Source organism: Apium graveolens, unplaced genomic scaffold (genome assembly GCF_009905375.1).
Source record: "Apium graveolens cultivar Ventura unplaced genomic scaffold, ASM990537v1 ctg7096, whole genome shotgun sequence".
In the NCBI taxonomy this organism is placed as follows: Eukaryota; Viridiplantae; Streptophyta; class Magnoliopsida; order Apiales; family Apiaceae; genus Apium; species Apium graveolens.
In genome coordinates this window covers 892-13,706 of record NW_027420034.1, presented here as the reverse complement: position 1 = coordinate 13,706, position 12,815 = coordinate 892, and the positions used below count along the sequence as shown (strand labels likewise).

At 30.1% G+C, this 12,815-nt stretch overlaps 1 protein-coding gene across 1 annotated transcript; it reads left to right on the top strand.

Annotated features, from left to right (window-relative positions):
- Positions 1 to 10,241: 10,241 nt before the first annotated feature.
- LOC141703773 (histone H3.3-like) lies at positions 10,242 to 10,676 on the top strand. The gene is made up of 3 exons (XM_074507201.1): positions 10,242 to 10,313; positions 10,417 to 10,493; positions 10,577 to 10,676. Exons 1-3 carry the CDS (start codon positions 10,242 to 10,244, stop codon positions 10,674 to 10,676), a joined length of 249 nt encoding a protein of 82 aa, XP_074363302.1.
- Positions 10,677 to 12,815: the final 2,139 nt, after the last annotated feature.

Here is a 12,815-nt window from a genome sequence, read left to right as displayed (position 1 = left end):
ATGACAATGAGGAAATCTAAAATTGTTAAAATGTATTATGAAATTAAAAATAGTATATTTATCTTAAATAAGTTTGTTTTCATAAGAGACACATGAAAAATGAGAATCCAAAGAAATAATCCCTACCCTAGCTTTAAGATTGATTATAGACGGTCAGATGGAGGTTTTCCCATCCCCATTTGTTCCTTCAAACTTTTATATACATCTTCATTAGGAAGTGATAAACAAGAAATAAATCTCAAAATATTTGAAGAAGAATTATAACTAGGTAATTTAAGTGATTATTTCTCTTTTAATTTTTTCCTGTATATGAAGTACAGTTTAAAGTTCTTCCTAGGCATTTTGATCTATCTATTTATTTGTATGTCATTTAGTATTCATAAGAGGTATTGATTGAAAACCATTCTTATTTTATTTGTAGATGGCTGATACCAAGCAAACCCCCTAGTAAATCTAGTGGATGAAAGGTTTAGAAAGCAGCTGGCACACAAGGTTACATATCTTATTAAATGCCTATAATAGAATTCGTATGATCTATCTTCTCCTAACTTTTCTATAATTGTAAGCTTGAGGATTGATGATTTATGTGGGAGTTATGAAGAAAAAATATATATGTTGAGTTAATCTTCAATGAGGACAAGCTTTTTCCTTTTGGTATTCAGAAATATTAGGAAAGAGGATAATTTATCACAATGATGAGGAAAGCTGAAATTGTTAAAATGTATTATGAAATTAAAAATAGTATATTTACCTTAAATAAGTTTATTTTGATAAGAGACACATGAAAAATGAGAATCCAAAGTAATAATTTTTTTTAAAACAAATCACTTTATTCATATTTAATCAATATATTTGTCCCACCTATTCCTCCATTTTTATTCCTTATTGTAAGCTTGTTCTAGCTCCTCTTCTCCTACAGCCATGAGACACCATTCATTTACTCCTCCTTTCTTTGGTCTTCCACTACATATTTCTTATTTTCCCATTTTCCCCTCTCGTACACCAGCATCTCTAATAGAAGCATGGTTCAAATATGAAAACATAGGATGCCGAACTTGAAAACATATGTTGTCTTTAGAATTTAGACATGAACTAAAATTTTTTGAACATTTTTTTCAAATTATTCCTTCAGATTTCATTTGGCGAAATATTGGGTTTTTCACCGAGTCTACTACTAGCAGTTTTATAAATTTAATTATACAATAATAATTAGAGAAGAAATAAAATAAAAATATTTTGGATCGTGAGTCTTAGTTAGTAAACTTAAATAGTTTAATTTTGAATTTAGCACAATATTGCTCATGCAATCAAATGTCAATTTGTAAATATTTGCTCACACACACTAACCACCTCAACAAAAGAAAAATTTGATACCATAGTTATTCATGAGTAGGGCTACAAATAAACAGAGTTATTATGAACAACACTGGAGATCGGCTCGTTTAAGTGAATTCAGTTCGTCTCGTCTCCTTAGTTAAAACGATCTTAAACATGAAAATGAGTTCGGATGAGTAAACGAGTGAAGCCGAGCTTTTTTCTTTTAAACTAGTACTCGGCTCATTAAACTCGAAATCGCTTGGACTAGTCCGGTTTCGGTAATAATTTAGCTCGGAATCAGCTCGAACTCAGTTAGAATTCTGTTATAATAAATTATTTATAATGATATATATTACAAATGATAAATTATTACTAATCACTAATATATTTATAAATATATTTTTCTCGTCGTTTATTAATAATTTAATTATTATGGAAATGTCGTTCATATTTCAAAATTTAACGCTTAATTTTTTCATAAGAGAACTATCAAACATTTTAATCATGATTTATTTGTCTCCAATTTTTTCATAATTTCATGAACATCATTAAATAACCTGTAATTTACATACACCCGATTTTAGTAAAATATTAGAACATAATAAAATTTTGACATCTATATTTTAAAAATAATGTACGATTTCTAAAATTAGCATTTTCTAAACAGTGTAAAATAAAATTGAACATATTCTTAAACCTCGATGTCAAAAATAAATATATATAGATTGAAAAAACAAGTGTAGATCGATAATGTTTATATCATTATAAGAAAAAGTTTAATAATCCATATTGAACATTACTATTCTTTCGGTCGTTACTCTGATCAGCTCGTTTCATTTTTTTAAAAATAATTAAACCCGGCTCGGTTCAAAAAGAACTTGACTTGTTTGCAGCTCGATGAGTTTGAGTTGATTTGCAAATGTAACTACTAAGCTCCGTATCATATGGTAAGATTATAGTCTTTGTACCATATTAGAACTTTATTACATATGAATTTACACGTACTTTTTATGAATATTTAAAATTAATTATCGTAAATATGTAATTGTATTTTAATTTAAGTTATATATGTAACCAAAGTTTTGTATGAGTTTTATTTATTTATTTTTTTGTAATTTTGTAGTTAAAGACAGTTTGCATGCACGTATATATATATATATCTATCTATATATGAATATATAGGTTCAAGATCTAATACAAAATTCTTAAGTACAAGATAAATTTTTTTTGATATAACATCTATTCTAATTTTATGTTGAGTTCTTCAATATAAATTGGAATAATTTAATCCAATAAGGACAAACTGGGTATTTGTACAACATCTCGATAAGTCACTATCTAGTTCTCGATAAGAGTCAAGAAAGTGACATCTGTACTTGAGTTCTCTATAGGTCATGAGACTTCTCTACAAGCAAATATTAACAGTTCATTATTTTTTGACAAGTCACATCTCTACCCTATAAATACCCAGACATCTCGACATAACCCCTCTTTACGCTTTTGAGATCTCAATTGACCTAGTTTCTGCAAAATTTCACCAATCTCTTTCGTTTCAACTTTTTCTTTCTCAAATCACTTACCCACTAAAACGCAAACTCTTTAATGGTTGCTAACAATATGAGAACTGTTATTTCCAAGGATGGAACCAATTATCTGGCTTTTGTGGATCCAACTCAAGAACCTGATAACTTTAAGTGCTTTGTCAAGTTCATTTCTGATTCCTATATTTCAGGAGGATTAACTGTAAACCCAGAGCTCTACCTGGATGTCTTGAACGATTTCTGGAGCACTGTAGTCATGAACACCGTTGTTCATGAGAATCAAGCAGTTTCAATGGTTAACCGTACAATTAGGGGTATTTCTGCGGAGTTCAATGCCGAGGACATCAACAAGGTCCTGTGTATTCCTATAGACAACTTTGTTGAAGCTGCCACAACTCAGGAATTGGTTGAATTCATGGACTTTATCAACTATAGTGAAAAGATGGACATGTCCAGGCTAAACAAGAAAAACTTGAGGAGGCAATGGTAATTTGTTTTTGACTCCATAACCAGGGCATTCACATGCAGGAAACTGGCCATGATAATATTTATGCGAATACTCGAGTTAAGCACCACACATAAAGTGTTAACCTGTTCTGTGTTTATATACTACATAGCTACAATCAATCCCTATCAAATACAAGATATGTTACGGTATAACTCTTCTACTTTCTATACATATCTAAATCAACTACGATCCTACAAATCAGCACCTCATGATTTATCTCGCAGAATTGACTTATCCACTCAGATCCTGACTGTAATCTTATCCTGACGGCTTGCCATATCCTGACTGTCAAACAGATCCTGATTGGCTTAACATATTCTAATTCCTCTCTCAGATCTTGACGCCTTGATAAATCGATCCCTGACATAGATAATTATTAAAATTTCTCCGCCAATTTATGCTTTGCAGAATAAGCATAAATTCCAAAGTAATGTCTAGTGCCAAAAACCAAAGAGATAAATTGTAGAGTACAAAGCATACTGTATTTTAGACTTTAATTTTTATATTTATTGATAAACTCTACAGTATCTTTGAACAAAAACTTTAAATCTATCATCAAACTTTTTCAACAATATCTCTTCTAATCTGATATTCTAGTTTTTCCCATATCCAGATTAATTTGACAGTTGATAGATAGAAGCCCTTAAGTTTATGATGGGAATTCTTGCAATCATCAACTCGTCCAGTGTCACATAACAAGCATTAGAACCATCAGGATTCATGGTTTTTTGTCTGTGTAAGAACATTTTCAATAATAGCTCCTCCTTTCGTCATATTGACTTCTTGCCTTTTGAAATTTATGTATGGGAATATATGATCCAAATTAATATTGAGCATCATCCAGTATCTTTTTTCTGATATTGGCAAGAATCATGTTCGACCATAACCTTGAAGTTTCATCTTCAACTCTTAGCAAATAGTGAATGTATTTCAGTTCCTTTGTTGACATGATCATCAGTTCATCAAGTGAAAGAACTTGAATTTGATCATTTTGCAATAAGAGTAAGATCTTCTGTTCAGGTTCTGAACCATCATGTTTGTCAAGTATAATCTTCACAACTTAAGTCTTTCCAGATGATCAACAATTACTTCCTGACCAGGACTATCAGCAAGAGTTTATATTGGTTCTTGATTTTTGGAAATACTTGAGCTTTTCTTTCTGCTATTTCATGTAACATCTTCTTATCTATACTCCTCCATCTATTCATTTGAGGTCTTTTACGCATGTTCCTGTATGCTTGATTTGCTTTATCAACAGCAATTCTGATTTTTCTTCCCGTGCTCTTTTATCTCTGTCAAAAACCATTTCTTCTTCCTTAAGTTTTCAGCATTAAAGGCTTCACAATAAGCAGAAAGAATCTCTAAATCCACTCGAAATAGAATTTCTTCTTCTTCAATTTTAACATAATGAGGAGTTACTATCACTCTATCAGTGTCAGGAAAAGAATCAGAACTTGTTTCTTTGTTGTCAGGAATTGAACTTGGAGTAACACGAGCAGCTTCTAAATTAGATCCATGTGATCTACCCTTAGAGACTTGAGTTGACTGTGTAGTTTGATTTTGAATTCCAGTTCCAGTTTAAACTATCACAACATCAGAGGTCTTCTTTGCTTGCTTATTACCATCATCGGAATTGGTATTCTCTTCAAAACTGATTCAGGTTGACACTTTGTCTTTGGTACTATCTCCCCCTTTTTGGCATCTAGACTTTGTAGAAGAGAGAGAATAACATCCAACTTAGAATTTGTTATAGTCTGACTTGCTTCCAGAGCTGCGAGCTTCTCAGAAATTTGATCCTGCTTAGCTTCCATACTGAACATCCTCTTGATCAAGCCATTATGTTGTTTGTTCCTTTAATAATCACTGAAAAATCAACAATATTTTCTCTAAGATCAACATTATCTTTCTTGAGTGTAGAGACAGAAGAATGCAATCCTTTAACTAAAACTGTTGTAGCATTGATAGACGCTTTCATATCAGAATTAGAAACCAAATGAACAGAATGATCAACTAAAGTCTGAGCAGATTCCAGAGAGATCTTTTCACTTGGTAGTCCCAAGAGTGATTCCATTCATAAGCCCTATGAGTATTAAGAGTGGGAGCATGACCAGATGATGAACCAAAAATAGATAATTTAGATACTTTTATTCCAGCTTTCAGAGCAGCATCATCAGGATTATCAATGTCTACACGGGTGTAGAGAAACCACAAGTACCCAGTCAAACCACAAGTATGCTTCATCTCCTACAACTTCTTGAAGAATTCACGTCTTACTTGGCATGTGGGTCCTCGACATGTGGCTGTCCAAATCATCATGTGGGGCCACGTTCACTGTGATCATACTCATTTCTCACCGATGTTATTTCCCACCTAGGAATTTCATCATTTCCTATCGATTTTGGGGCATTTCCTACCAATTCCTCGGTAGGAAATACCCGTTTTTCTTGTATTGTAATATGATATTTTATTTTTATTAAAAAAATCATTTCTTTAATATAGATGTGTGCTTAGCCGTTACTAATTTATTTTAATTAGTGTTATATACTTCTCAATTTTCTTTATCTATCACCCATTGGGTACAAAATTATGAAATATTGTTAATTTATTATCATTTTCTTAATAATACCAATCTAAAATTTTATATATTATATGAATTGAACACATGTATAACTATTCTTTAATACAAACAAATGTGAACTCTAGTTATGTATTTTTTTATCGTAGGTAACCCGCAGCCGCTACCCTTCGGGTGCGCACCGGCTAAACCCTACGGGTTCACGTAATAGCCTGCAAACCACGTGAACCAAGGTAAACCGCATTTAAGCGACAGGCTCTGGATCGGGAGGTATAATCATAGATTCTCCTCCCGTGGGATTCGAACCTGTGACCAAGAGGTTAGTTTTCCTCTCTTTAACCAACTGAGCCAACCCTTGCGGGCAACTCTAGTTATGTATTTTTTGAGCACTAGCTATAAGAAAATATCATAATTTCGTAGAAAGTTTTGCAATTTTTTAATAAATTATGAAATATTCTAAAAATGTTGTATGTATAAAATAAATGTTTTTCAAAATTTTACTCATTTATTATTAAATGATGTTAAACTCAAGTGATATATGTAATAACCAACAAAACTTGTACCATGTATAAATCTTAGTATGTTTTGCACACAATCATCTATTTTCTATAATTTTAGAATTATTACCTTTTTATTAAAAAAAGATCCACAATCCAAATATTTTTGAAGACTCCAATAAAAACACGTTGATCGAATGGAGTTTATGATCCCTACCCTAGCTTTAAGATTGATTATAGACCGTTAGATGGAGGTTTCCCCATCCCCATTTATTCGTTCAAACTTTTATATCATCTTCATTAGAAAGTGATAAACAAGAAATAAATATCAAAATATTTGAAGAAGAATTATAACTAGGTAATTTAAGTGATTATTTCTCTTTTAATTTTTTCCTGTATATGAAGTATAGTTTAAAGTTCTTCCTAGGCATTTTGATCTATCTAATTATTTGTATGTCATTTAGTATTCATAAGAGGTATTGATTGAAAACCATTCTTATTTTATTTGTAGATGGCTAATACCAAACAAACCCCCTAGTAAATCTAGTGGATGAAAGGCTAAGAGAAAGCAGCTGGCACACAAGATTACATATCTTATTAAATGCCTATAATAGAATTCAGTATCATTTCTCTTCTCCTAACTTTTCTATAATTGTAAGTTTGAGGATTGATGATTTATGTGGGAGTTATGAAAAAAAATATATAGTTGAGTTAATCTTCAATGAGGACATGCTTTTTCCTTTTGGTATTCAATAATATTAGGAAAAAAGATAATTTATCACAATGAGGAAATCTGAAATTGTTAAAACGTATTATGAAATTAAAAATAGTATATTTACCTTAAATAAGTTTGTTTTGATAAGAGACACATGAAAAATGAGAATCCAAACTAATAATTTTTTTTAAAACAAATCACTTTATTCACATCTAATCAATATATTTGTCCCACCTATTCCTCCATTTTTATTCCTTATTGTAAGCTTGTTATAGCTCCTCTTCTGTACAACCATGAGACACCATTCATTTACTCCTCCTTTCTTTGGTCTGCCACTACATTTCTTATTTTTCCATTTGCCCCTCTCCTACACCAGCATCTCTAATAGAAGCATGGTTCAAATCTGAACACATAGGATGCCGATCTTGAAAACATATGTTGTCTTTAGAATTTGGACATAAACTAAAATATTTTTTGAACATTTTTTTTCAAATTATTATTCCTTCAGATTTTATTTGGTGAAATATTGGGTTTTTGACCGAGTCTACTACTACTAGTCTTTTATAAATATAAAAATACAATAATATTTAGAGAATAAATAAAGTAAAAAATTATGGATCGTGAGTCTTAGTTAGTAAACTTAAATAGTTTAATTTTGAATTTAGCACAATATTGATGATGCAATCAAATGTCAATTTATAAAGATTTGTTCACACACTAACCACCTCAACAACAGAAAAACTTGATACCACAGTTATTCATGAGTAGGGCGATAAATAAACAGAGTTAGCTATAAATAAACAGAGTTAGCTATGAACAATAGTGGAGATCGGCTCGTTTAAGTGAACTCAGTTCGTCTCGTCTCCTTAGTCAAAACGATCTTAAACATGAAAATGAGTTCGGATGAGTAAAAGAGTGAAGCCGAGCTTTTTTCTTTTAAACTAGTACTCGGCTCGTTAAACTCGAAATCGCTTGGATTCAGTCCGGTTTCGGTAATAATTTAGCTCGGAATAGCTCGAACTCAGTTAAAATTCTGATAATAAATTATTTATAATGATATATATTACAAATGATAAATTATTACTAATCACTAATATATTTATAAATATTTTCTCGTCGTTTATTAATAATTTAATTATTATGGAAATTCGTTCATATTTCGAAATTTAACGCTTAATTTTTTCATAAGAGAACTATCAAACATCGTAATCATGATTTATTTGTCTCCAATTTTTTCATAATTTCATGAACATCATTAAATAACCTGTAATTTACATACACCCGATTTTAGTAAAATATTAGAACATAATAAAATTTTGACATCTATATTTTAAAAAGTAATTTACGATTTCTAAAATTAGCATTTTCTAAATAGTGTAAAATAAGATTGTACATATTCTTAAACCTCGACGTCAAAAATAAATATATATAGATTTAAGTTTATTAATCAATATTGAACATTACTATTCTTTCGGTCGTTAAACTCTGATCATCTCGTTTCACTTTTTAAAAATAATTAACCTCAGCTCGGTTCAGAAAGAACTTGACTTGTTTGCAGCTCGATGAGTTTGATTTGATTTGCAAATGTAACTACTAAGCTCCGTATCATATAGTAAGATTATAGTCTTTGTACCATATTAGAACTTTATTACATATGAATTTACACGTGCTTTTATGAATATTTAAAATTAATTGTCGTAAAATATATGTAATTGTATTTTAATTTAAGTTATAATGTGTTAACCAAAGTTTTATATGAGTTTTATTTTTTTATTTTTTTTAATTTTGTAGTTAAAGACAGTTTGCATGCACCTATATATATATATATCTATATATGAATATATATGTTTAAGATCAAATACAAAATTCTTAAGTACAAGATAACAATTTTTTTGATTCTACTTATATAACACGGGTTAAACATCATTTATTCACTAATAACTTAAATTATAATAAATAAATGTAATTTATTTCTTCGATATCCTTCTCATTCGCCAATACTAAATTAGTTCACCCAAAAAATATTAGGTACAGAAATTATAAAATATTGTTAATTTATTTTGATTTTATTAATAATACCAATTTAAAATTATATATGATATGAATTCAACACATGCATAACTATTGTTTAACACACACGAGTTTGAACTCTAGTTATGTATTTGTTGAGCATAGCTATAAGAAAATATGAGACTTTCGTAGAAATTTTTGCAACTTTTTCATAAATTATGAAATTTTATGAAAATGTTGTACGTATATAGTAAATATTTTTAAAAATTTTACTCATTTATTGTTAAATGATGTTAAATTCAAGTGATATATGTAATAATCAAAATTTACTCATTTATTGTTAAATGATGTTAAATTCGAGTGATATATGTAATAACCAAAAAAGTTTGTACATAATTTGTACTGGATTTTATAATCAAAATTTATTGGTCGAGTGTGATTAGTCGGGTGAATTTAGTCTAGTTATTAGTAAGCCCATTTGTAAAAATCTACTCTTATTTTTAGAAATTAATATATTCTTTTTAAATCTTTGCATATTTTGCACACAATCATCTAGATTTTTATTAATTTTAGAATTATTACCATTTTATCTATAAAAGATCCTCGATCCAAAATTTTTGAACACTCCAATAAGAACACGTTGAGTAGGATTTATGATCCGCACCTACCTTTAAGATTGATTATAGACGTCAGATGGAGGGGGGGAACTCACAAAACTACACTTAAGAGCCGTCAATTCATGTAGAAACTACTAAGCACATCATTAGCAACTTGTAACTGTTAAATCAAAACATAATTCCCCTGCCCCATATATAAAAACAGTTTCCCCCTCCCCATTTGTTCTTCAAACTTTTATATACATCCACTAGGAAGTGATAAAGAGAAAATAAACCTCAAAATATTTGAAGAAGAATTATAGCTAGGTAATTTATTAAGTGACCATTTCTCTTTATTTTTTTCCTCTATATGAAGTACAATTTAAATTTCTTCCCAGGAATTCTGATCTATCTAATTATATGTATGTCATATAGTATTCATCAAAGGTATTGATTGAAAACCATTCTTATTTTATTTTTAGATGGCTCGTACCAAGCAAACTGCTCGTAAATCTATTGGAGGAAAGGTTCCTCGAAAGCCGCTCACACACAAGGTTACATCTTATTAAATGCCTATAATAGAATACATTATGATCTATCTTCTCCTAACTTGATATATCTTCTCCTAACATTTCTGTGTTTTGTTCTCCATCACAGGTTGCTCGTATGCGTGCTCCAACAACTGGTGCCTATAGGAAGCCACATAGATACCGCCCTGGAACAGTTGCCCTTCGGTATATTTATCAATTCATGTTATTTATTGAAACATCATTTCCTGGTTGTTGCCCAAGGCTAATCATACAGTAATTTCTTGTAGTGAGATCCGTAAGTATCAGAAGACTACTGAGCTTTTGATATTAAAACTTCCATTCCAGAGGCTTGTACGTGAAATTGCTCAAGGAATTAAGGTTAATTAGTTTTTAGTATATTTTTTCAAATAACTTTACCCAAGAGAAACCTTATCTTGTGTATGGCATGTGCCAAATTTATTTCTAATTTGCAATAGTGAATTTGTTGTTACAGAGTGATTTGTGTTTCCAGAGCCATGCAGTCCTGGCTCTACAGGAGGCATCGGAGGCCTACCTGGTAGGCCTATTCCATGATGCCAACTTGTGTTTAATTCATGCTAAGCGGGTGACAATAATGCCAAAGGACATTCAGCTGGCAAGGAGGATCCGCGAGAGTGTGCTTAAGCAGTTGATTCTGCCCGAGAGCAGTTTAATTAAAATAGTAGTTGTAATTGTAAGTTTGAGGATTGCTGATATATGTGGGAGTGATGAAGAAAAATTATATATGTTGAGTTAATCTTCAATGAGGAAGATACCTTTTTCTTTCGGTATTCACTAATATATAGGAAAGAAGATAATTCAAATAATGAGGAAATCCTAAATTATTAAAATGTAATAAGAAATGAAAAATAGTACATTTACCTTTAATTAGTTTACTTATTAAAATGAGAATCCAAACTAATGAAAATTTAGAAAAAAATGAGAATCCAAACTAATGAAATTTAGTGAAAAAAATTACTTTATTCAAATTTAATATATTTGTACCCTTATTCCTCAATTTCTATTCCTTGTTTGTATTACCTCATGAAAGATTGTTCTAGCCAGGAGATGCCACTCACACATTCCTCATTTTCCAATTTGCCCCTCTCACCATCTCTAAAAGCATGGGTCAATTTGACTTTTTTGATAGTCTTTGTTCATAACATTTATTATTTTAATTCAAATTTTGTTATTTTAATTTTGAAAATTATGATATATAGTTTATTTAGTTTGTGTTTTATTAATTTTGATGATTATACATTTGATATTCAATGGATCAATACTAAACAAACTCTAGAATTCAGTATGATATATCTCCTAACTTTTCTATAATTGTAAGTTTGAGAATTGATGATTTATGTGGGAGTTATGAAGAAAAAATATATATGTTGAGTTAATCTTCAATGAGGACATGCTTTTTCTTTTTGGTATTCAATAATATTAGGAAAGAAGATAATTTATCACAATGAGGAAATCTGAAATTGTTAAAATGCATTATGAAATTAAAAATAGTATATTTACCTTAAATAAGTTTGTTTTGATAAGAGACACATGAAAAATGAGAATCCAAACTAATAATTTTTTTTAAAAAAAATCACTTTATTCACATCTAATCAATATATTTGTCCTACCTATTCCTCCATTTTTATTCCTTAATGTAAGCTTGTTCTAGCTCCTCTGCTCCTACAGCCATGAGATTACCATTCATTTACTCCTCCTTTCTTTGGTCTGCCACTACATATTTTATTTTCCCATTTGCCCCTCTCCTTCCCGAGCATCTCTAATAAAAGCATGGTTCAAATCTGAAAACATAGGATGCCGATCTTGAAAACATGTTCTCTTTAGAATTTGGACATGAACTAAAATATTTTTTGAACATTTTTTTCAAATTATTATTCCTTCAGATTTTATTTGGTGAAATATTGGGTTTTTAACCGAGTCTACTACTACAAGTCTTTTATAAATTAAAAATACAATAATATTTAGAGAAGAAATAAAGTAAAAATATTTTGGATCGTGAGTCTTAGTCACTAAACTAAAATAGTTTAATTTTGAATTTAGCACAATATTGATGATGCAATCAAATGTCAATTTGTAAAGATTTGCTCACACACACTAACCACCTCAACAAAAGAAAAACTTGATATCACAGTTATTCAAGAGTAGGGCTACAATAAACAGAGTTATTATGAACAATACTGGAGATCGGCCCGTTTAAGTGAACTCAGTTCGTCTCGTCTCCTTAGTCAAAACGATCTTAAACATGAAAATGAGTTCGGATGAGTAAAAGAGTGAAGCCGAGCTTTTTTCTTTTAAACTAGTACTCGGCTCGTTAAAATCAAAATCGCTTGAACTCAGTCCGGTTTCGGTAATAATTTAGCTCGGAATCAGCTCGAACTCAGTTAAAATTCGGTTATAATAAATTATTTATAATGATATATATTACAAATGATAAATTATTACTAAAACTAATATTTATAAATATATTTTCTCATCGTTTATTAATAA

Coding starts and splice junctions, on each gene's coding strand:
- LOC141703773 (XM_074507201.1), top strand. CDS start 10,242: ATGGCTCGTACCAAGCAAACTGCTCGTAAATCTATTGGAGGAAAGGTT. Junction 10,314..10,416: donor GAAAGCCGCTCACACACAAG/GTTACATCTTAT, acceptor TCTCCATCACAG/GTTGCTCGTATGCGTGCTCC. Junction 10,494..10,576: donor CCTGGAACAGTTGCCCTTCG/GTATATTTATCA, acceptor AATTTCTTGTAG/TGAGATCCGTAAGTATCAGA.